Here is a 25,033-nt window from a genome sequence, read left to right on the forward strand (position 1 = left end):
AATTTTGGATTATGGGAGAAAACCGGAGTACCCGGAGGAAACCCACACAAACATGGGGAGAATATACAAACTCCGCACAGTTAGGGTCAAGGATGAATCGAACCAATGACCTCAGCGCTGTGAGGCAGCAATGCTAACCATAACACTGTCTGTGCTGCCCAACATAATGTAGATAGATCTTAGAAGGGATTAATTTTTTCAACAGTTAATCACATTTGCAATATAGATTGTATTAAGATACTGCAAATACCACATTAAACATTGTTTATAGATAAATAGAAAAGGGCACTTTATATAAGCCGTAAAGTAAAAAAAAAGGTCTGGAATCTACAATTATTTGAGTTATTTGATTAAAACTATTGAATAGAATCAGTTTATAGATAAGTGAGCACCCTTTCTATATGGCCATCTATCGTGGTGTTGTATGTGTTTATTAGTTATACCCCTTTCACACCAGAAAATGCAGGGACCCACCCAGGAATATGCCGGGCCATTCCCGGGTTGGCCCCTTTCACACCAGAAAAGTCCCTGCATTTTCTGGTGTGGGAAGGAGGCAGTAAAGAGGCGGGGAGGAGGCGGGCAGGCAGTGGAATGGCGGTGGAGGCGGGCAGGAGGTGGAGAGTACTCACCCCGGTTGCTGGTCCTCGTTGCAGGCCGGGGATCCACAGTGGCGGCGGGCGCGAATGACAGGTCAGACAGCGGGTGCAGATGACGCAGCTCTTCGGCTGCAATGAGGGCACCGGAGAGCTGCGTCATCTATATACGCCGCCTGTCCTGTCATCTGCGCCCGCCGCCTGTGTGGATCCCCATCTGACAGCACGCATCGAGGACCGGCAACCTTAGTAATTACCCCTATCCCTTTCACACCGGCCAGGACCCTGGGTTGAACTCGGGAAAACCCTGCTCCTTAGCAGGGTTGAAATCCTGGGAATTTAGGCTGGTGTGAAAGGGGTATAATTTATCCCATCACAATCACTCTTTAGTAGATACTAGCTCTAGTCTCAATTGGATTACACACACTCACATTGTTCAGTTACACAAAAAATAATATTGTCACAAATTGCTCTTTGCTGTTCAGTGGAAGCTGGGGGTTAAGAATGGTGTAAGATTAACCAATGTATACACATAGACCCTGGACTCCTACAGTAGTTAAACAAGTCTCTTACACAGAGAGAGCAGAAGCAGACGCTCGGGTAAGTCCTGCTGATTAATATTGACTAGTTATTGCACGAGAGGATAAAATGAAAACTATCTAAGAAATCCTAAATTGGAAATATTCACAGAATTGTTTTATTGTAAAACCAGCTGAGGTACCAGCCATTGCTCGGGTTTGGTTGTGCATTACTTGAACGTTATCCTTCTTTTGTTTTAAGCTTAACTGCTCGCCATGCCCATGGTGGGACCGGCATACACCTGTCTGTGGGCTCCTGGATCTGACCACAGGTTTTTTTCTCTTGAACCCCATGTCCTCTATGTTATGTAACATTGCATGCTTCCCTGGCCCACTTTGTAGTGTCCAGACCCCTTTTTTGAGCCCCCAGGATCCCCACAAGGGTGGTACAGATGGAGCCGGCCTCTTCATTGCAGGGGCTGGTGGTTGCATTGCCAGCCCCCACCAGCCCCCGGAAGTGGGCGCACGCATGAGACGCTCATGCACCCCATTTCGATGGAGCACCGCCCCACCGCCGACCAGAACCCCCCCTAACCCTTCCCGTCTCCCTGAAGCGGAGACGAGCAGGGTCACGCCGCCCGGCCACCGAGTGACTGGGACGCACGCACATCCCAGTCTGATGGAGTCCCTCTGCGCCAGCGTTCGCCAGCGCTGAGAGTGAATGAGAGGGGCTCCATCTGTAGAGGAGTCTTACCCCCCACAGTATTTTTTTCCAGATTGTAAGTCATATGTGTACCAGGTTCGGTGCAAATTGCTTGAGGCATTCCGGAGTTATGCTCGAACATACATACACATACATACATACATACATACATACATACATACATACATACATACATACATACATACACATACATACATACATACATACACATACATACACACATACATACACATACATACATACATACACATACATACACATACATACATACATACACATACATACATACATACATACATACATACACATACATTCATACATACATACATACATACATACATACACATACATACATACATACATACATACACATACACATACACATACATACATACATACATACATACATACATACATATACATACATACATACATACATACATACACATACATACATATATACACATACATACATACATACATACATACACATACATACATACATACATACATACATACACATACATACATACATACATACATACACATAGATACATACATACATACATACACATACATACATACATACATACATAAACATACATACATACACATACATACATACATACATACATACATATACATACATACATACATACATACACATACATACATACATACATACATACACATACATACATACATACATACATACACATATACATTTATTTATATATATATATATATATATATATATATATATATATACAGTAGATCAGTGGTTCCCAAACCATGTGCCAAGGCACTCTGTGGTGCCCCCGGGGCACTTGCAGCGGGCCCTTGGATTGTGTTCTTCAAATTCCTAATATTTATGGGCAAAACCAGAGTTGGTGTCTGCCAATCAAGAAATATGTGGGCAAACAAAAGCTAATCTGGCTCCTCACTACAAAAGTGATCCTAAGGATGACATAAAAACACAATTTACTTAATTTATTCATTTTTCGAAATTTATAAACAATTTCTAAACACAAAACTTTTGACCTAGGGGTGCCGTGAACAATATTATGATATTGTAGGGTAATGTGGTTCAAAAAGGTATGATAGGTATGAAAGGTATGATATAGATAGATTCAAACAATATGGCAGAGTTCCACTAAGCATTTTAACGAAGGGCACGTTCATGGTGTAAAGACAGAAGTGTTGCGGAAAGGGCGACTTGTCATGGACGGACTAAAGGAATAATTGGATACTTGTTGGGGGAAATTTATTAAGATGGGAGTTCTATTTCAGAGAGATGTTGCTATGGGTAACCAATTATATACTATCTATTATCTTCTAGAACAGGGGATCTCAAATTCTGTCCTCAGTACTCCACACAGTTCACATTTTTCAGGTCACCTGGCAGGTGCACAGGTTTACTCATTATTCAGTGATACATTTTATAGGATCCACAGGTGAAGCTATTTCATTCTCTTCGATTCTGTGTGGAGACCTGGAAAACGTGAACTATTGCACCTTGAGGACCGAGGTTGGGAACCACTGCTCTAATAAATTAGATTTGAAGTGTTCCTAAACAATTTGAGTTTGTATTTTTTTTCAGCTCCAATCAATGGCTCCTAGAATTTATGTCACATGGCTACTGCTGAGCTGCATTGTGGGTGAGGCCTCTTCATGCTTTTGTGAACATTACCCATGGGGCTCTTGGTCAAGTTGTTCTAAAACATGTGAACACGGAACTCAGAGGAGACAACGGTAGGTGCTAACCCAGGGCCACAGCTAAGGGTCACCTGCCCCGGGTGCTGGATGTGATACCCATATGTGCAGGAAGGGGGGGTGGAGCCAAATGTTGCCTTGCCCCAAGTGACCAAAATCCTAGCTTCGGCCCTGCCTAACCTGTTGGTGAATTCTGCTGGGCTCTAACATGCAATTCCCATTATAACATTATTGCCACCAGGCAGGGCATAAAGTGGTCATGCAGAGGAGGGGGAACTCATTTCTCCATGCCACCTAATTATAGCCCCTCACCTCCCCCCATTAGGCAGATACATGGCCAGTGGTAGGGTTTTTGGCATCCCCCTGCAAACTAAAATGCTTTTCTGTGAGAATTACTGTGCAGGGCCAATGTGGAGGTTAAAATGTTCCAACTCACCATTAGAGGTGGTGGAACTCAGTTCCACCCCGTTCCCCATCACTTTAACCCCTGCCACCAGGGATAATTTATAGCCAAGCAGCATTGGGGTTGCTCAGATCCCAAAGGATGATTCAACCACACCCCCAAGATGGCCCCTGCAACATGTAAACTATGCCCCAAGATTACCACTGCTGGTCAACCAGAGATCTGACCATTGCTAAGCTGCGCTAGCAGTTCTCGCTAGAGGTATCCTCCATCATCCTACAAATACATATAATGGAGGACATCACAAATGACCAACGGAGGCACACATCATTAATGATATAATGCACAAAAATATCAAAACGATGGTCGTTATCATGCATATCGTGTAACATAACATCTAGTTTGTATGCACCTTTAGAGACCCACGATGCCCTACAAGTATTATGTATCAAAAATATGGGGTCGGGCCAGGGGTCAAAGTGGAGGGGGATGGGATGGAACTGAGGGGTAGATGTATGAAGCAGGGATAAGAGAGCCAGAGGAGAACTGGCCCATGGCAACCAATCAGCACTGAAGTAACATCTATCATTTGCATAATATAAAATGATACAGAGCAGCTGATTGATTGCCATGGGCCACTTCTCCTCTGGCTCATTTCTCCTCCCATATTATCACTGCTTCATACATCTGCCCCTGAGTTATACCACTTGTATTGTTTGGGCAGTTGGAACTAGATCAACCTAGCTCCACCTTATCCCTGCACAGTAATTCTAACAGAAGAACAGCTTTATACAGATGGAGCCAGCCTCTTCTTTGCAGGGGCTGGCGAGTCCATCACTAGCCCCCGCCAGCCGCCAGCCGTCGGAAAGGGGGCACACCCCCTGTCTGATGGAGTTCCTCTCCACCAGCGCTCGCCAGCGGGGACGTTCTGGCGAGTGCCGGGCAAGCATGAGAGGGGCTCCATCTGTAGCTTGCAGGGGAGGAAACAAAGACCCTACCACCCCTACCACTGGCCCTGGAAGGACTGGGGGGGGGGGGGGGGGGGGGGCTGGCATTAGGTGGCTAAGGTAATGAGTTCCCATAACTCTCCAGGACCACTTGAAGCCCTGTGTCAGGCAAAGCCAGACAACAGGTGAACAAGGCAAAGATGATACTGTCTACCAGCATTAGATCTTATTGTATTGACGTAGTACAAACAGGATTTGCACACAATGCGGGCAGCAGAAGATACCATACTCAGTTTGATATTCAAAAATACCCAACACACTAATTTGCTATCTCTATCTGCAGGAATGTGGTCTACGATGAGCACTACTGGAAAAATAATTGTCAACAACTTTGCACGTTTTATGAGAGTCGATCGTGCAACGAACAGCCATGTCCAATCAACTGCCGACTCGGTGACTTCGGGCCATGGTCAGATTGTGATCCTTGTCTCAAGAAGCAGGTACTATGGATGAGGTTATGTAAATAAGAATGCAAGTTTGGGCAGGGCACTGCAATAAGGGGCCCATACCTCCCAACTTCTGTGTTGGGGAAATAGGGACACTCGCGCGGCGAAGCGCCCGCAAAGGGGGGCGGGGCGTATGCAAATGAGGTTGCGGCTTATGCTAATTAGCCGCAACCTCATTTTCATACGAGAATAGACGCTGTGCGCATGCGCACAGCATCTATTCTATTAGATTGGGGGGTCTCCCAACTGCCACCCCCCGCAGCGGGACAATGCCTGCCGTGGGTGGGACAGCGGGACAGGACCCGAAAATCGGGACTGTCCCGCTGTAATCGTGACAGTTGGGAGGTATGAGGGGCCTACACTCACAGCGACACTGCTGAGCATTCTGAGCGATGCTAGAGCGCACAGAACGCCCAGCAGTGAGCTCAGTACTGCCCAGGGACGCTAACACCCCGCTGTATTCCCAGTACCGTGTGCGATCGTTAGAACGCCCTTCTCAGTTTGGAGGAGAAAGCTGCGCTGGACTCCTGTCAGACTCCCGACCGTGTGTCCCGAAAAAAGTGTGTAACATCGAGGAAGCCGACTGCACTAAGAAGTTCAGGTGTGACACTGGTAAGTTGTTTATGTTAACTGCGCACTCATTATCTACACACAATGGGCCCTATGTATATTGACAATGGCAAGGCACAACATTCTCGTTAGTGGTGTCCTGCAATGAAATGCTTCACTGATAGCTCTGTAGAGGTCGGACGTTTCATCACATTTGTATTATTCCCATCCCCTCCTGCTAGTTAAAGTGTAACGTGTTTCAAATCCTCATGGCCCCAATGCGCAGTGATAGTCTTAAGGTGCCCATACACTAGTAAGATTTATCTTCAGATCTTCAAATGGTCAACTGTCATTTGGTCTCATCCATAACCATGTTTTTGTTCCAACCAGACAGATCTGCAGATAAATCTGCATGTGTATGGCCACCTTTACATACGCTGGCTTGATTCACGCGGAGACCTCGCGCATGCCCAGTCTCTCAGCGAACATGGCTGAATCAGGCCCTTTTTACTGGCCCATCATCGTGCACATCTGCTGTATTAGCTGAATTTCCTGGCTACTAAATGGATTAAATTTATAACAGCAACAAAACGACTATATAAATAACATAAAATAAACATACCTAGCTGTATCCTATATAGTAAAAGCCTAATGCTGCTCCTCACCTCTGTAATGTCACCGGCAGCCAATGGAGAGGGCCTAACAGAGCTCCGTTTGGGGCACACACACACACACACTTGCTACTTCTGATGTATTATCAGCTGAGGCAGATATGAGAATGCGAATGAATGGATATGTAAAGAGGTAAATTAAGGGAGTTATTCTGGTCTGTGCGGGCGGTGGGTGGGTTGGGGGTTTGCAGGCGGAAGGACTCGCACAAGGGAGCGCCCAGCGTTTCATGGGCATTTCCATGAAAACGATGGGCGTTCCCATGGGGAACGATTTGCAGTGGCGGGAAAGAACGGCAGGTCACCAGTCCGAGTGCAATTTGGTTTGTTGGAGTGAACTTCTCTCATTGACCTGTAGCAGGTGGGACCCTTGCGCAGCAAAGCCACGCGGCAAAAAGGGGCGTGTCCTCATGGGAAGGAGGTGTGGCATCACAAAAAGGAGGCATTACACATTATGGGACACACCGTTATGCCCATTACACATTATGGAACACACCATAATGCCCATCACACATGCCACACACAGTAATGCCCATTCCACATAATGCCACATACCATATGGCATTACGGACATTACAGATTATGCCAAGGCTTGACAAATTTTTGTAAAATAGGGCCAGTAGGGACAGTGCACGCCCAAAAATAGTATAGCATATGCCATAATATCCATTACAGGTTACATATGCCACACACTGTAACGTCCATTACATATTATGCAACACACTTCAATGCCCATTACACATTACGCCTCACACCATAATGCCCATTACATGTTGCGCCTCACACCATGATGCCCATTACACATTACTCAGAACGTGATGCCTATTACACATTACGTCTCACACTGCGATGCCCATTACACGTTCCACTTTACACCGTGATGGCCATTACACATTACACCACATACAGTAATGCCCATACATTATGCCACATATCGTAATGCCCATTACATGTTGTGCCTCACACTGTGATGCTCATTACACATTGCGCTTCACACTGTGATGCCCATTACACATTGTGTCTCACACTGTGATGCCCCATTGCAACTCAGACTGTGATGCACCCTACACGTTATGCCTCAGACCGTGATGCCCATTACACATTATGCCTCAGACTGTGATGCCCATTACACATTATGCCACACACCGTAATGCCTGTTACACATTATGCCACACACTGTGATACCCATTGTGCATTATTTGATATGTGTGATGCCCATTACACATTATGCACATGCCGTAATGCCCATTACATATAATACCACACACCATGTGGACAGAGTGTCAGAGAGAGTGGGCAGAGTATCAGAGAGAGAGGGAGAGTGTGGGAGAGTGGGCAGGGGGGCCAGCACACTAGCTACATTATCCAGGCTCCAGCCAAGGTATCTGATGGGGCAGGCATTTCGAGGCATTAAGCCCCACCCCTCAATACCTGCGAATCGCGGAACTCTCCCCCCTCTGAGCGGCTGTACTGCTGCAGCCTTGATGTGAGGACTGGGAACTTCCGCCCAGATCAGCGCCGATCACTAGAAGGTGCTGCAATAGTGCGGGGGGATGCTGCTCATTGGGAGGTGCCTGTGCACCCCCTGTGGGCATGCTGCTCCGGCTCTGGGGGTGCTTCTGCGGTCCGGGAATCTGCAGCAGCGCGCCTATGCATGATGTCATATGCAAATGACGTATCTTAAGCTGCGGTGCTGAGCTGACAGACAATCGGCCCACCTGGCCATCGGCCCTTCTGACATTTGCCAGTCTCAATTTATGTCTCAGTGTCTTTATTTATTTAGAGTTTACATTTATTATAAGTGATCTGCATCTATGACTCACCTCATCCGATAGAAGGTTTAACAGAAACCCATGGGTCAGAAAACAGCCGCTCTGTCCTATGGCAAAATCCCTTTGCAAGTCACAAACCGTGCACAAGATACACAATGGGGAAAACCCAAAGTTTCAGAACAAAAAACTTGAGCCCTTGAGCACAAAATGGGACTGGGTATATTTTGTCGACTTCCATGTCAGCATTCATATCGTCGACACAGCCGTAAAGTTGAATCATATTTAACAAAATAGTTTTAGCCACAAAATTTTGTGTTACGAAAGAAAAAAAAAACGACTCTGCTCACAATTTTGGGCTTCTACAAAATAGGTCGCTGCGTCGACACAAAATTGAAATGCAATGGAGACAATGATTGCGGAGACAATTCTGATGAGAGAGACTGTAGGAGGAAGCCAGAAGTCAAGAGGACATATGAGAATATTCCAGGAGTTCAGCTTATGGGAAACGGGTAAGCAGACCTCATTTAGTCAATAGCAGTGAAGTCTCCTGTGTCATTAGTATAAGTATTCATATTGCTTAACTTTGTGAGAATCAGTTCAGTATGAGTGACCCATCAACACCACTGATATATGCTGCAGAACCTGACTATTCTCTGGTGCGTTCTACTACTAATAGTCTTGAAACTTCAACCTATAAATTTACTTGGAACTAGACGCAACACTGAAGTACCTCATGGAGGCAGCCATTTCGGGAGCTGCATTAATAGCACCTCACAGAGGCAGCCATTTTAGGAGCTGAACTAATAGCACCTCATAGAGGCAGCCATTTTAGGAGCTGAACTAATAGCACCTCATAGAGGCAGCCCTTTTAGGAGCTGAACTAATAGCACCTCATAGAGGAAGCCATTTTAGGAGCTGAACTAATAGCACCTCATAGAGGCAGCCATATTAGGAGCTGAACTAATAGCACCTCATAGAGGCAGCCATTTAGTGAGCTAAATTAGTAGAACCCTATGGAGGCAACTATTTTGGGAGCTGAACTAATATGTATAAAAAAATCGTCATGGCAATTCTCTTAAAATACTATTTATATAAATAGTCTTTGGGCAGTATTCAATGAGAAAAATTTTCCGTGTTTTATGGAGAATTTTTGCTTTTTTCGCCCTGGACGGAGCATTTTGCTCTCCAAAAGTGAACCACCCTATTCAATGTGAAATATTCGCCGTCTTTCTAAGTGATTTTCGCCGTCTCTCTCCGTGTAGAAATTCTCCATCTTTTGATGGAGAGCTGGAATGTGAACTTTTAATCTAAAAGGTTTTTTTTTTTTAATTTTTGTGTCAAAAAATCAGGGTTTTTTTTCTGTGAAGGGGCATGTTATTTTTATTCATGTGCTTATAGCACATGAATATATATTTAATAAAAAAAAAAAAAAAATATTTTTTTTTTTTTACACAGTGCAGCCAGCAGGGGGCCGGAGCGCTCGAGCCGCTCATTAGATATTCATATATTCACTGCACCCGATGCACGTTCGGGTGCAGTGAATACTGGGTCCCCCGCTGGCTATAGGGGGGGCAGCCTGTGCTGCCTGGGTCCCGGGGGGGGCCCCCTACCCTCCACATATGTTCTGGGGCATCCAGGGAGACTTTAATCTCCCTGGATGCCACCGTCCCACGGCTCCCTGTCAGCTCCCTGCCGCGGACGCTCGTCCGCTGCAGGGGTTAAGACTCGCCGCGAGTGGCGGCGAGTCTTAAATACGTTGAATAGTGGGAGCAGGAGGCTCCGGAACACGGCGAGTGCATGGCGAGAGAAAAAATCTCTCGCCATGCACAGAGAATTTTCTACATTGAATACTGCCCTTTGTATGCACAGCATCTTAAGCCAGGGACCGAATGTTACGCCGCCCAAGTTCGGCGTCAGTGCGGGATGCTGGCTGAACCCGGACGTTTTTTTAAAGGGATAATTCTGCCTTGTACCTTAAGTGATTACCCCTTTAAAAAAGTTTGGCCCGCATTTCCACCGAACTTACATTTTGGCAGTACCCAGCAGGTTGCCATCATCGCCAAGTGCATGCACACTTGTGCGCGTCCACAGATGGCATCGGCAAGTACACATACGGCATTGGCATTTGCCTACACATTTGCCGTTGCCAGCGGGGAAGGGATAGATGGTGGGGGACTGCAGCGCGGCCGTTGTTAATGAGGACCTCCCTTGTCTCTACATGCTGGTCAAGGAAGTGTGTCATTAACGATATTGAGTGTGCACACTAGAAGATAGTGGGCGAAATGTATCCAAACGTTCAAAAATTTTATTAAAATTTGCATTTGTTTGCCGTGACCAAAAATTTGCACTTCAAAAATCACATCCAGATATTTTCCTATAGAAAAGATCAAACTCGCAAATGTAATATTTTTCAAATCGCACACCTATCATGACTAAAAAGGGAAACGGTCATTTGGTTGAACATAAGTTGTTTGACAGTCATTACATTGACACCACTAGGTCGACATGCTGAAAGGTCGACATAAGCCTAAGTCAACATGGGCCTAGGTCAACATGGGCAAGGTAGACAGTGAAAAGATCAACATGGGGTTTTTCACTGTTTTTTGAGCCTACATGTGCTGACAGCGGGTCTGAATCAGGCCCCAGGTGGGGGTCCACATGCTCAAGTGTCAACATTGACACCCAAAAAAAACTTTAAAAAACTCATGTTGACCTTTTCATGAGTCTGTCTTTTCCTTGTCAACTATTCTTCCATTGTCGACCTTGTGCATGTCAATGTTTTTGGGATCGACCTAGACATTGGCCCTTATTCTGGTTAACTGGAAAAAGCTAATTCCTTTTTAAATGGACAAAACCATGCACTGCAGGTGGGGCAGATGTAACTTGTGCAGAGAGAGTTAGATTTGGGTGAGTTATTTTGTTTCTGTGCAGGGTAAATACTGGCTGCTTTATTTTTTACACTGCAATATAGATCTCACTTTGAAGCACAAACTCCACCCAAATCTAACTCTCTCTGCACCTGTTACATCTGCCCCACCTGCAGTGCACATGGTTTTGTCCATTTGAGAAGGAATTTGTGTTTGCGAATGAACCAGAATAAGGGCCCAAGTCCGATTGTCGATTTAATTTAGCACACCAGTCACAGGGACAGATGGGTATTTTTATACCGCCTGATATCCGGTCTACAATTTTGTATATATAAATCTTTTCAATAGGAAATAACATTATGAAAGCAGTATTGCAAGCAATAATAATAACAACAACTTGATGCTTTAATTGTGCTATTTTAATGCCCCTTTCTCACTGCAGCTAAAAAACGGTAAATTGCCGATTTTCAGCGCAATTTACCGTTTTAAGGCTGCAGTGGGAAAGTGCCAGAGTTGAAATACCGTTTAAAGTTAAATGGCATTTCAAGTCCTACACGTTAAAATAACGTTTAAGAGGCAGTGGGAATGCCTCTTAAACGTTATTTAGCCTCCAGGCAGTCCCTGTGCCTGATGAGAACTGGTAGTTCTCACTTTGTGCATGTGTAATGAGTGCACGTGCATGATAAAGAGCCGCTCATTACATATGCGCATATGTAATGAGCGGCTCATTATTATGCACGTGCACTCATGACATATGTGCAAAGTGAGAACTACTAGTTCTCATCAGGCACTGGGACTGCCTGGACCCCGCATGAACCCTGCATGGACCCCCGCTGCCTCCCCACTGCCCTGCATCCCCGTGCAGGTAAAAGGGGAGGGGAGGTGGGGGCACAGGGCAGGTACGGGGGGTTAGGCACTCTTTACACTTGGGGGGGGGGAGGGATTACTCACTCTTTACACTGGGGGGGGGTAGGCACTGTAAATTTTACACGGTTCACTGCAATGGGAATGGTACTTAAATGGTATTTAAAACGGTAATCTGCTGCAGTGGGAATGCTAATACCGTTTTAAATACCATTTAAGATTACCAGTACTTTAAACTGGTCTGCAGTGGGAAAGCAGCATTGGACATGCAAATTATTTAAATATCCTGCGAGATGCAAACATAAAAAGATGGAAAGAATATGCTAAATTGCAACAAAGGCAGTTTATTGACCTTTACCGTAGCATTGCCTCTTGCAGAAATATGGCAGCATGTAGTGATATCTATATTTTTATGTGATATCTACAGGTAAATAAATATGTTGGCATTCAGTAGAGTGCCATTGTGATTGTCTCGGAACAGGAATTAATTCATATTGTCCCAAATCCCCCTATCCATCCTATTTAAAATGTGATATCGTGTTACCACTTCTCATTTACTGGATGCTTTGCAATCATATATCCTGGCTTATAGGTATAACTACCTGTCCGGTGAAAGCGCAGGTGAGATATTCGACAACAATTATTTTGGTGGAAATCGCAAAACAGTTTCTGGAAATGGAACAGGACGAAGTAGAAAGTTGTATCGCCTTCCTGCAAATGTAGAAAGTATCACATTTGAGGTACATTGCATTCATGTTTGTTGGAAATGATGTGCATGCAGGATATTGTAGAGTTATCTAGGGCCTAGGAGGGATCAAAGAGGAAAAAGAGAGAGGCACTGTAGTTAGGGGGAGGTGGCTTAGAGCAAAGGGTGGAGGCAGAGAAAGATGCAGTGATGCATGCAGAGGGGAGCGGAGAAAAGGGAGGAGCCATGTAAATATAAACTAAGGACCAGAAAGATGAATTTGGGGGAGGAGCAGAGAGGAAACGGGACTAAAATGACAGAACTACTGTACATAACAAGAATGTCCGCGCCAGCGGCTGTGTGCGTCTGAACAGACTTAACACACTTAAATTATCCAGTCAAGCGCCATCTAGTGCCTGTCGGTCTGCACAACACTTGAATTCACCTCAAAGAGGTGAGGAGCAGCATTAGCTTTTTATTATATAGGATGAGAAGATAGCGGTTACCTCAGCAATATTAATGGTAGCAGCAGATGTATTATTATACATCAATAATTTATATATTTATTAACAGTTTCGTATGTACTGTAGTGCATACATATTCTGCAGCACTTTACAGAGAATCAGAATCAACTTCATTGGCCATGTATACATGTGTACACTAGGAATCTTATGTGGACAACACAGCAGCACCAGTGTGATAACGAGAAGAAGGAAGTGTGTGTGTGTGTGTGGGGGGGGGGGGGGGGGAGGGGGAGTACATACATTCTAAGCATTTCAATCCTTAAGGTACATTTTTAGTGGACATTTAGCTAAGAGTTTATTATATTTTAACGGGCAGAGTTCAGTATTTCGCTTGCTTGGACTCAGTTGTTCAGTAGGTGGATTTCTAATGGGAAGAAGCTTCTTACAGATCTGGTAGTCCTCACAGGGACGGACCTGAAACATCTTCCCAATGGAAGAATCTCAAACAGGCAGGTTGTAAACTGGGTTCCACTTGTCTGACACAATCCTTCCTGCACGCTTCCTAGCCCTGGCTGAGTATATATCTTTGACAGGTGGGAGGCCAGTTCCAATGATCTTCTCTGCTGTCCTCACCACCCTCTGTAGTCTTTGTTTGTCATTTTTACTGCCCCCCCCCCCCATATCAAATTGTGTTGGAGGAGCATAGGACGGACTCCACGATTGCAGTGTAGAAAACACACAGCAGATCCTGTGGAATGTTTAATTTCTCGAGTTGCCTCAAGAAGATCAGTCGCTGTTGGGCTTTTTTGACATTAGTGGTTATGTTTGGTCCCCATTTGAAGTCACTGGTAATGGTTGTGAATATTTCAACACTCACATCAGTCCCTGCCCCAGTGGAGCTTACAATCTATATTCCCTACCACATGTACATGCACACACAGACATTCTAGGGTTCATTTTGTTGGGAGCCAATTAGCCTACCAGTATATTTTTGGATTGTGGGAGGAAACCGCAGTAAACGGAGAAAACCCACGCAAACACGGGGAGAATATACAAACTCAGAACAGATAGAGCCATGGTGGGAATCAAACCCATGACCTCAGTAGCAGTAATGATAACCATTACACGATCCTTACTGCCCCAAATAGTAGCACTAGTCTAGTAGAGAATGGACAGTCCATAAATGTGTAGAAACAGGGAGGGATCGGGTGGTAGGGGGGGAACCACGATTGAGAATAGGGAGCCGGAAATGAGGAGATCAGCCCCGGTTGATGAGAGTCAGTTTCTGGTTGGTTGTTGGGGATAGACGGCACCAGGATTGGCTGCTGCAAGGTTAATTAGATCGGTAAGTAAAATGATAGCGTTAAAGGTTTGATTTACTGTCCAGCAAAGGTCTGTGTAGGGAATAGTGGATACACAAGGTCACAAAAAAAGATGGCAAGGAGAGTTCCGCCAAAACACATTGCAAAAGAGAATATTTTGTTATACAGTACTAACTTTTTGACATATTTTTGACATGGCTTCCCAAAGGTGGGGAACGAAACGGATGATGTAGTCTCTAATTTCTATGACAGCCTGAATGGCTTTAGGCGTGACAGTAGCAGCAGTCAGTCAGCACAGTCTTCTGGAGGTGGCTCTTTTAGAATTCCAATATTATTCAGTGTGAAATCCAGCTCGAAATGGACATCAACATCATCATTTAAGGAAACTGTACAAGCCTCTAACAAAAAGGTAAAGTTATTCTATTACTTCAGGGATCATGTGTTCTTCAGAACTTGGGCTCAAGGCAGTGACCTCAAAAGCTGGCCTTACATGTGGATGACCGACATTTGACCTCACCCTGATCGTAAGCAGGTCGTGGAGCGTTTGAATGCTCGTTCAACCACAATGAGAGTACAGCACGTCTGATCTGACGGTGGACCTCGCGACTCGAGGGACCGCGCACCATGCGCACAGTGCACACGATGTGCATACCATCCATCGTACAACCACTCAAAATTGTACTTTCGGGTACAATATTGTTCAGGTGTATGGGGGCCTTAAGAGGGGAGAGGGACAATCGCCAAATTATTATTAGACCCCTGACCCACTGGCCATAAAACCATGATTTTACTTTAACTAGTATTGGTAAAGACAGTGCCACAAAGACATATTGCAGACCCTGGTGCTACTGAGGAGTGTGGCCAAACTATGAAAAATGGGGCTTATTCGGCAAATGCTATGGGATGCACAAATGGGTCCTGCGATGTAGTACTCACTACGGCATCTGACTGTCATTGATTGACAATCTGATGCCATTATGCAGATGGGAACGGGGCGATGACATTTGGGAAAATGTGGCATGATGCTGCCATTTAGGGGCAGGGTAGAGGCAAGGGATCTCTGCAGGGCCGGTGCAAGGCACCGGAGTGCCCCAGACGAGTCGGGGTGGGGGTGCCCCGGTGCCGGGGAGGGGGTACCTGTCCTGCGGCGCTGTCCGGTGCCGGGGGAGGGGGGTACCTGTCCTGCGGCGCTGTGTATTTAAAGCTGGCGGCGGAGGCAGCGGGGGTCCCTGCAGTCCATTAGAAATAACGAGCGCTATCCGCCGGGCTATGCGGAAGCGCTTCTGTTGTGAAAACACTGGCAGCACGCTGATTGGCTGAGAGTGACCCCCGCTGCCTCCGCCGCCAGCTTTAAATACACAGCGCCGCAGGACAGGTACGCGGGCGGCACGGGGGGGGGGGGCAAAATGCCGCCCTCCAGTGGCCGGCGCCCTAGGCAAATGCCTAGATTTGCCTAGTGGTGGCGCCGGCCCTGGATCTCTGTCATTGGATGAAGATTTCCTGGTTGTCTTTGTTTTGGCTTGTGTCCCAATGTGTTGCACCCGATGTTGTTTTAGTGATCCAATGCTGCCCTACCATTCCCTGCTACGTCTCTGTCCTCACTATGGGCCCTGTATCGCCTTGCATCGCCTTATTAATAACCAAATATGCTCTAACTTATGCGGTCATTAAAGCAAGGGACAGCTCTTGCGATAAGAACTGTTTCTTGCGATGCGGTGCCGGTGCGGGACTTTCGGGTCTGTGACCCGGGAGTCCATCTGCGCATGTGCAGAGCACGGCGCCGGCCGCAGGGCATGCTGGGGGGGATCCGTGACGGTTCCCTCATACAGCGCTGCGGTAAGAAGCCCATAGGCTTCTGCAGGGAATCGCCAGCTTTTGCTGGCGATTCCCTCCGCAGCGGTGACACATACAGAAATGCGGTAAAAACCCTGATAATGGGGTTTTTACCGCATTTCTGTGTAAGAGAATCACCCCCTATGTCTCTACTACTGTGGTCTGTATCACTTAAAAGACTTTGGAACGAACAGCCACCTGCGGCAAACAGTAAACTTCAAGCAGCAAACTACAGCTCCCTCTAATAGATTTATAACATATGGAATGAAATCCATCTGATACTAATAATGAGACACTATATTATATGTTTTCCTTTCTAGAACTCTAATTTTATTAGGATCAGTAAAGTGATCTCGGTGTCAGATTTCGCTATGAAGACGGACAATCTCTGGTTATCAAATGTCTTTCTGGCGGATCTCTATCACCTTCCCTTGGAATACAACTATCCTCTGTATAGTAGAATATTTGATAATTTTGGCACCCATTACATCACTAAAGGCTCAATGGGTGGATCGTACGACCTTCTCTACCAGTATAGCGCAGAAGAACTGAAGAATTCAGGTAAGGCCGTCATAGGGATAATCCTACGGCAGTGACACATAAAACAGCTGCATTAGATGTTCTGTTGTAAAATAAGTAGATACAGGGCCAGATTCTCTAAGCTTCAAAAGTGATAAATTGGAGAGTGATAAACAGCCAGCCAATCTGCTCCTATCTGACATTTCTCAGACTGTGTTTGAAAAATGGCAGACAGGAGCTGATTGGCTGGCTGTTTATCACTCTCCATTTTATCACTTTTGAAGCTTAGAGAATATGGCCCATAGTATGTATTCTTAATACATAATGATCCAGCACACATGGAGCAGGATTCAGAGTCATATGCACTAAGGGGGACATTCAATCTCCGGAGAGCACCTCCCACCGGGGAGATGCCCGCCGGGCCCTATTTAATGCTGTCTTCCCCGACAGCATTGAGCAGGGTATCTCGGCAGAACGAGCCCGACATCACAAGCTGTCGGGCTCGTTCTGCCGAGAACAGCCGGTAAGTGACGAGCTGCCGGCTGTAGCTCGCCTCTTCCCGGCCGCAACTCGCCGCCACGCCCCCTTTTCGCTCCCCGGCAGGCGGGACATTGAATCCCGCCTGCGTGTTCTCGGTCGAGCTGACCGAGAACGGGACTGGGTCAGGGCGGTCAAGCAAGCTCGACTGCCGTGACCCTGACATTGAATACCGCCCTAAGTGTTCCGTCTGGCCGCAGATTCCTGCTTACCACATTGCATCATCATGACCGCGCCCCCTGCTGTGTAATGCCGGTATTACAGGCATTACAGGTATTACGTGATTCGCATCACCAGGTCCCCACGGGGGGATTGTGGGAGGCTGGGGGATTACGGGGGGCTTATTGACCTTCCCAGGGGCCAGAAGGTGGACCCGATTTTCTGGAGCAACCCGGCCATTCTGGCATTATAGGAAAGTATGCACCAGCCCCATGCTGGTTTGCAGAAGATCTGGCTTGAACAGACATCCAATCAAGGGTCATCTTAATACATAGGCACACTGGGCAGCTGCACTGGGCCCCACAATTCTAGGGGCCTCCATGCTGGGACCGGTGTTTGTCACACAATCAGAGAGGGGAGGCAGCATTCTCTACCAGCCTCCTAGGCTGCAGCCAGACAGTGAATGGCTGGCTGCATGGTGATTGGTGGATGGTTGGAGCTATTCACCAATCAGAGTGCTGACAGCCATTCACTGTATGGTAACATGTGGAGTGACATAGGAACACAGGAGAAGCAGGTCAGGAGGTTTGGTCCACTGACTGACTAATCAATCTGCACGCACTAGCATCCTTCTCTTATGTACCGCTGTCATGCGTGCAGGGGCTGAGGATAGAATCACCAGCCCATGCTAGCCGCCAGGCCCCGCCAGCCGTCGGAAGGGGGTGCGCGTGCACGAGACGCTCGCGCCCTGTTCCGTCGGAGCTTCCCCAGTGTCCCTGCCGCCTCGCCGCCGGTCCCCAACACTTGCCCCCACCTCCCCGCACCCCCTCCGCTAACCCTGTCTGTCTCCCTGAAGCAGAGACAGGCAGAGTCCCACCGCCCAGCTGCCGACTGACTGGGACGTGCATGTGTGTGAGGCGCTCGCGCATCCCAGTCTAACGGAGTCCCTCTCCGCCAGCGCTCACCAGCAGGGAGGTTCTGGCGAGCATGCTGAAAGGGCAAACACCTCTATGCTCAGCTGCACATGGCCAACTGCTCCCATTGAGTGATTAAGCGATTAAAGGAGCACTGTAACATAGGTCAAATCAGGGCCGGATTAAGGTCTGTGGGGGCCCAGGACAACAAAAATTATGGGGGCCCCCTCTTAACCCTCCTCCCCCCCCCCCCCCCCCCCCACCCCCCCGCAGCACTCACTGGAGTAGTTATTCTCGCTGCCCATCGGGATCAGAGTTGCTGCACAAGCACAGCCGCTTCATGGCGCCTGGGACATGGGGTGATCATGTGGGGAGAGCGGAGCAGGTCCCCTCTGGAGACCGTGTGACAAGTGACCGCCCCTAGTCGCCAATTGGTGGATCCGGTACTGGGCCAAATACAGGTAGTTAAACAGGCTCAGTAGAGCAGCGCTCAGAACTCAATTTGTTGGTTCTAATTCATTATTGTGTTTTGGTTCAAATCCGTCTTTGTATTTCGATTCATATTCAGTTTTTGGTTCTGTTGTTTAAAAAGGAGAAATCTGAATTCTGAACTGCAAGAAGATCCAAACCAGGACTCTGGTACAGACCTGATCGCAGGACAAATTTGTGTACCAGCATGGCCGCGCACTACTTCTGGGTCTGTGTCCCCTTGCGGGACTCAATGCTGGGATGTGTAGTCTCATAAAAGCTGGAGGGCCACAGTTTGGACATGCCTTCTGTAGGTGTTTGCTGCTGCTGATAATTGGGGGGGGGGGGGGGGGGATAACACCCCCACTCGAGTTTAGAGGGTTTTTCCACACCCACGAAACATGTTGGGGGCATGGCCTAATTGTGGGATATGACCACGCCTCCTGCTATTAGGCCATGCCCCCAAAGTTTTACCAGGGCCCGGTATACCTCTCGGCGGCCCTGAGTAGGTTAAATAGCTGTCATCATTATCAATACTCTGTATGTACAAGTCAGCATAGCCCCAATTTCGGCCTATAGGCCTTTACTAAACTCCAGTCTTAGCATGCATCCATTGTTGACTTTAATTCACCACTTTAACGGAACCAGAACCACCCATAAGATGAGAGAGCAGTGCAGCATGGGACAAACAGGGCATTCCGTCGATCCTCGTCATTTTCCCAAATGCTACGTTTCTTATTATGGATATTTTATTTTATTTTTGTTTTGGTTTTATTTTTACCAAAAATATATATTTTTTTAACAGGTCTGACCCAACAAGAATCAACAGAATGTTCAACATGGGAAACGCGCATTAGGATTTTATTTTGGACAATAACTAAAACAAAGAACAAATGCACAACGAACAAGATGACAGAGCGCTATGAAGGCAAGTGGGGCCGGACGGATATATTACTTGACAGTCAAAATGTATAGATTGAAAGCACAGACACCATAACCATAGAGTCAACTTGTTGACAAAAATGTTGACATGGACTATATGTTGACAATCAATATGTACACAGACAAAATGTTGACAGGTACATAATCAGACATGAACATAATTTAGACCTTTTTAATATATAGACGGTTTTAAATATTGGCTGGGGTAAAATGTTGACAGCTAGAATGTAGACTGTAGTGAAAATGTCAACCTTAAAGACAAAGACATATTATAAGGTCAACACCAAAATGTTGACGATAACAAGAAAATAACAAAGGCTGCCGGCGGCTTAGACACCAGTGTGAGCCTTCAGTTTCCACACTGTCTGGGCATGCTGGCACTTGCTGTTCCGCAAGTGTGATCATGATTTGCCATTTTTATAGTATGTGTAGGTCTGGAATACGGTCGAATTGTCGACCCCAACTAGGTCGACAGTCATTAGGTCAACACCGTTGGGTCGACATATAGCTAGGTCGACAGGGTGCTAGGTCGACATGGGTGAAAGTCAACAGGGGTCTAGGTCGACAATGGACTAGGTCGACAGGGGTCAAGGTCGACACATGTGTTAGGTGGACATGGATTAGGCCGACAGTCAAAAGGTCAACATGGGTTTTTGACTGTTTCTTGAGGTGACATGTGCCGACAGGCGGTATTTCATGCCCTACCATCCACTAGGGCAGTGTTTTTCAACCACTGTGCCGTGGCACACCAGTGTGCCTTGAGCTGTTCTCAAGTGTTCCCCAGACCTAGAGATGCCCAAACCAGTTTACAACCACCACCAGTTCAGCTGATATTTACTGGTCTCTTTTCATGTAAAGGGCCAATGTATTTTATTTGCGTTACCTGTGGGGACCAGTGTGATTGTTTTTTATATGGGGGGGCAATAGGTTTGTTTTTTTTCCTATGGGGGCCAATGTCTTTTGCCCTGTGGGGATCTCATGGTGTGCCTTGGCAATTTTAAAATCTTATTTAGTATGCCGCAAGGTAAAAAGGTTTAAAATCACTGCACTAGAGCATGGTGAGAGAATAAAATAGTGTGCACAGCGAGGCACCATGCCTGAAGCATCGCGAGCAATGCGAGGGGGCGCGGTGCACTTGAAATTGTGTCCATGTTGACCTTGTCGACATTTGGGCAAAAAAATATATAAAAAACCCCATATCGACCTTTTGACTGTCGACCTAGTCCATTGTCGACCTAGACCCCTGTCGACCTTCACCCATTTTGATCTAGAACCCTGTCGACCTAGCTGTATGTCGACCCAACGGTGTCGACATAATGACTGTCCACCTTGTTATGGTCGACCAAACAATCCATACCCGTAGCATACCCTACAACACTTGGAGGGCAGAAATCGGTACAAATCCAGAAAGGGGCGTGGCCACAGGTAAACGGGCGTGGCCACAGGTAAACGGGGCGTGGCCATCAAACCTTTCAGAATTTGTGCAGGAGGGGGATTTCTCTATGGGGGATGGAGGTGGCAGCAGTCAGACTGATGGGCATATGAGTACAAGCCAGAGAATGACCCTGTCCCCCTCTGAGCATGCACAAAACAATCCCCGCCAGGCCCTGTACCTAACAGATGCTGCTTGCCTCCTCCGTCTGGTGCTCAGAACCTCCAGTTCTCCTGCAGCAACAACCCCAGCACAATGTGGCCTTCCTGTAGTACAGGCTGCCTGGCTACATGCTTCCACGGCTGCACATACTCCTGGTTCTCATCCCGCAGCACGACCTATGGTCACGGACGCTTGCTCCTGGAGTGTGAGGTGATGGATAAATCCGGGGCACAGTCCAGCACAGGTGAACCAATGCATAAATCATACTGCTCACGGCCCGTAGTACTACCGCCGCATGCCCGATAATTAATATGCACTGCCTGCACAGCCACAGCGGTTCCAGACTTCTCCGTTCAAGTAGCCCGCCCTGCGACTGCTGAAATCACCAATCGTAGCATAGCACAGGCAGACGTCACAAAACCTATGGTGGCTGGCAGGGACAAAAAGAACAAAAAGCGGAGCTCCAGCTGTGCAGAGTATCATCAGCAGCGTATAAAATCTGTGAAGCCTAAAAACCGGTACAATCGGTACAATGGATTTTAGCCGGTACAGACCGTTAAAAAACGGTACTGTACCGGCTTAATCGGTACAGTTGGAGGGTATGCCGTAGGTCTTCTGTACATAACAATATTATCAACTCTTTAATAACCAGAAACACCATCCCGTGAGCCTGAGTCTCTGGCTTTTAGCAAGTACAGTGTTTTCCTGCCAAATTACACCTGGCACTGCATTCACTGCTCATCCTGTAGGTCCCCTCCCTACATCTCATATTTCCCCATATCATTTCACTGTTCACCAGGCTTTTATCTGGGTAACAGGGCTTCCAAGGGGATACAGCATCTCACCAAGACAGCATGAGCATGCCCCAATCTGTGGGCAATGCATTGCATAAAGAGAGTCTTGGGAATCAAATTGGGGCATGGACACTGCAAAGTTCTCCACAGGACTCTGGAGAGCTGCAGAAGTGTGTGTTTAATCACTGCAACAAAATGGCTGCAGAGGAACTTCCTGTATAACAAAGACTTCTGCATAACAACAAGTGGATGGCAATGATTACACCATCCACATACAGCATACATCTAGACACACACCCCACACACTTTGCCTTGTTTAATAATAAAACATTTGTCTGGAACAGATTACGGGTCAGATTCTCTAAGCTTCAAAAGTGATAAAATGGAGAGTGATAAGCAGCCAGCCAATCATCTCTTGTCTGACATTTTTCAAACACAGTCTGTGACATGACAGGTAGGAGCTGATTGGATGGCTGTTTATCACTTTCCATTTTATCACTTTTGAAGCTTAGAGAATCTGGCCCTACGTGAACTGTACATGGTTATTGACCTTCTCTGTAGATAACTTCTCTGGCTGATATAAGGTAATCGTTAAAAGTCACAATAAGAGCAAAATCAAGTCACAAAAATTCATTCAATCATAGCTACCCGTGTATTGCATTGTGTGCCACGCCCTAATTCCTCCCGCCATGTCTCCTCCCACTATTTCATCCTAATCAGGTTCATTTCTACAGTCATCAGAGAAGTCTGTCTCGCTCACAAAAGGCGGACGGTCTGAATATGCTGGTAAACTGGCCTGGCAGAGAAAGGGGTCCTTCCCTGGGCATCAAGTTTATACAGACTGGGTTGCATCTGTGGCAGACAACCCGGTCATGGTGAAATTTGAGGTAAGACCATATTATCCTCGGATATAAGATATTTTGATTAATTACAGAAATAATATAAATAATAAATTTGGTAATGCCTTAAGCTTCTTCTATAATGTGTCACAATGTGACAGCTACAGTAGCAGTGTGCATATATGATGTGTTGGTAGAGTTAAATTGGCACACACCAGTGGATGACTCAGTAAACAGCCCTGTTACATAACAAGAGATTTTGATTTATAGATAAAACAGATACAAAGGTTAAAACAGCGCTAGGGGTGCAGCATAAATTTAACCAATAATAGCCAATCAAAAATATTTTAACCCCTTACCGACGCAGCCTGTTTTTGCCTTCCTGACAGAGCCATTTTTTTCAAATCTGACATGTATCACTTAAGTGGGGATAACTTTTTTTTGCTTTTACTTATCCCAGTGATTTTGAGATTGTTTTCTCGTGACACATTGTACTTCAAGTTAGTGGTAAATTTTGGTCGATACAGTCTGTGTTTTTTGTGAAAAATACCAAAATGTCGTAAAAAAATTGAAAATTTTGCAATTTGCAAAATGTTAAATTTTCTGCTTGTGAGACAAATAATCATACCACTCAAAATAGTTAATAACTAACATAGACCATATGTATACTTTATGTTTCCATCATTATTTCAACCTCCTTTTAATTTTTTTGGACACTAGGAGGCTTAAAATATGAATAGCAAATTCTCAAATTTTCAAGAAAATTTCAAACACTGATTTTTTTAGGGACCAGTTCAGTTCTGATGTGACTTTGAGGGACTTGTATGTGAGACACCCCCATAAATGATGCCATTTCAAAAACTGCACCCCTCACAGTATTCAAAACAGCATTTTGGAAGTTTGTTAACCCTTTAGGTGTTTCTCAGGAATTAAAACAAAGTGTAGGTGAAATTTCAAAATTTCATTTTTTTTGCAGATTTTCAATTTTAATACATTTTTCTAAGGAACACAGTAGACTTTACTAGAGAAATGTGACTAAACATTGATTCCCCCAATTCTTTTGTTTTCATAAATATCCTATATGTGGCCCTAGTGTGCACGTTAACCAAACCACAGGCTTCATAATAGAAGGAGCACCTACTTGATTTTGGAGCCTCCTTTTTATGAGATTATTTTTTAGGCACCATGTAGGTTTCTAGGCACCATAAGATGCTAAAAGTTAGGAACCCCCCCCACAAGTGACCCCATTTTGCAAACTACACCCCTCAGGGAATTCATCTAGGGGTATAGTGTACATTTCAAACCCCCAGGGGTTTCACCAATTTTGGTACAACTGGGCTGTGAAAATGAAAAATTACATTTTTTACACAAAAATGCAGTTCTGGCTCAAAATTTTTCATTTTCATAAGGAATGAAGGAGACAAAGCACCCCAAAATCTGTGCCCCAATTTCTCTCGAGTACGGCAATGCCTCATATGTGACCAAAAAATACCATTTGGGTGCATGGCAGGACTCAGAAGGGAAGGAGTGATATTTGGATTTTGCAGCACACATTCTGGTGGAATGAATGGTGGGTGCTATGTCGCATTAGCAAGACCCCCGAAGCACCAATACAGTGGAACCCCCCCACAAGTGACCCCATTTTGCAAACTACACCCCTCAGGGAATTCATCTAGGGGTATAGTGTACATTTCAAACCCCCAGGGGTTTCACCAATTTTGGTACAACTGGGCTGTGAAAATGAAAAATTACATTTTTTTACACAAAAATGCAGTTCTGGCTCAAAATTTTTCATTTTCACTAGGAATGAAGGAGACAAAGCACCCCAAAATCTGTGCC

The 25,033-nt window shown here is 46.0% G+C and overlaps 1 protein-coding gene across 1 annotated transcript in view; it reads left to right on the forward strand.

The window, feature by feature from the left end:
* The first annotated feature begins 5,021 nt into the window (after nucleotides 1-5,021).
* LOC146016973 (complement component C6-like) overlaps nucleotides 5,022-25,033 on the forward strand; it is a 35,497-nt gene continuing 15,485 nt past the window's right edge. The window contains exons 1-9 of the mRNA XM_083151770.1: nucleotides 5,022-5,083; nucleotides 5,242-5,398; nucleotides 5,872-6,016; nucleotides 8,764-8,902; nucleotides 12,717-12,864; nucleotides 14,804-15,004; nucleotides 16,749-16,989; nucleotides 19,831-19,953; nucleotides 23,076-23,242. Of these exons, the coding sequence (XP_083007896.1) occupies nucleotides 5,022-5,083; nucleotides 5,242-5,398; nucleotides 5,872-6,016; nucleotides 8,764-8,902; nucleotides 12,717-12,864; nucleotides 14,804-15,004; nucleotides 16,749-16,989; nucleotides 19,831-19,953; nucleotides 23,076-23,242 (1,383 nt within the window). The remainder of the gene's footprint in view (nucleotides 5,084-5,241; nucleotides 5,399-5,871; nucleotides 6,017-8,763; nucleotides 8,903-12,716; nucleotides 12,865-14,803; nucleotides 15,005-16,748; nucleotides 16,990-19,830; nucleotides 19,954-23,075; nucleotides 23,243-25,033) is intronic.

The sequence above is a fragment of the Crinia signifera genome, chromosome 1, assembly GCF_055691185.1.
Source record: "Crinia signifera chromosome 1, ASM5569118v1, whole genome shotgun sequence".
Lineage (NCBI taxonomy): Eukaryota > Metazoa > Chordata > Amphibia > Anura > Myobatrachidae > Crinia > Crinia signifera.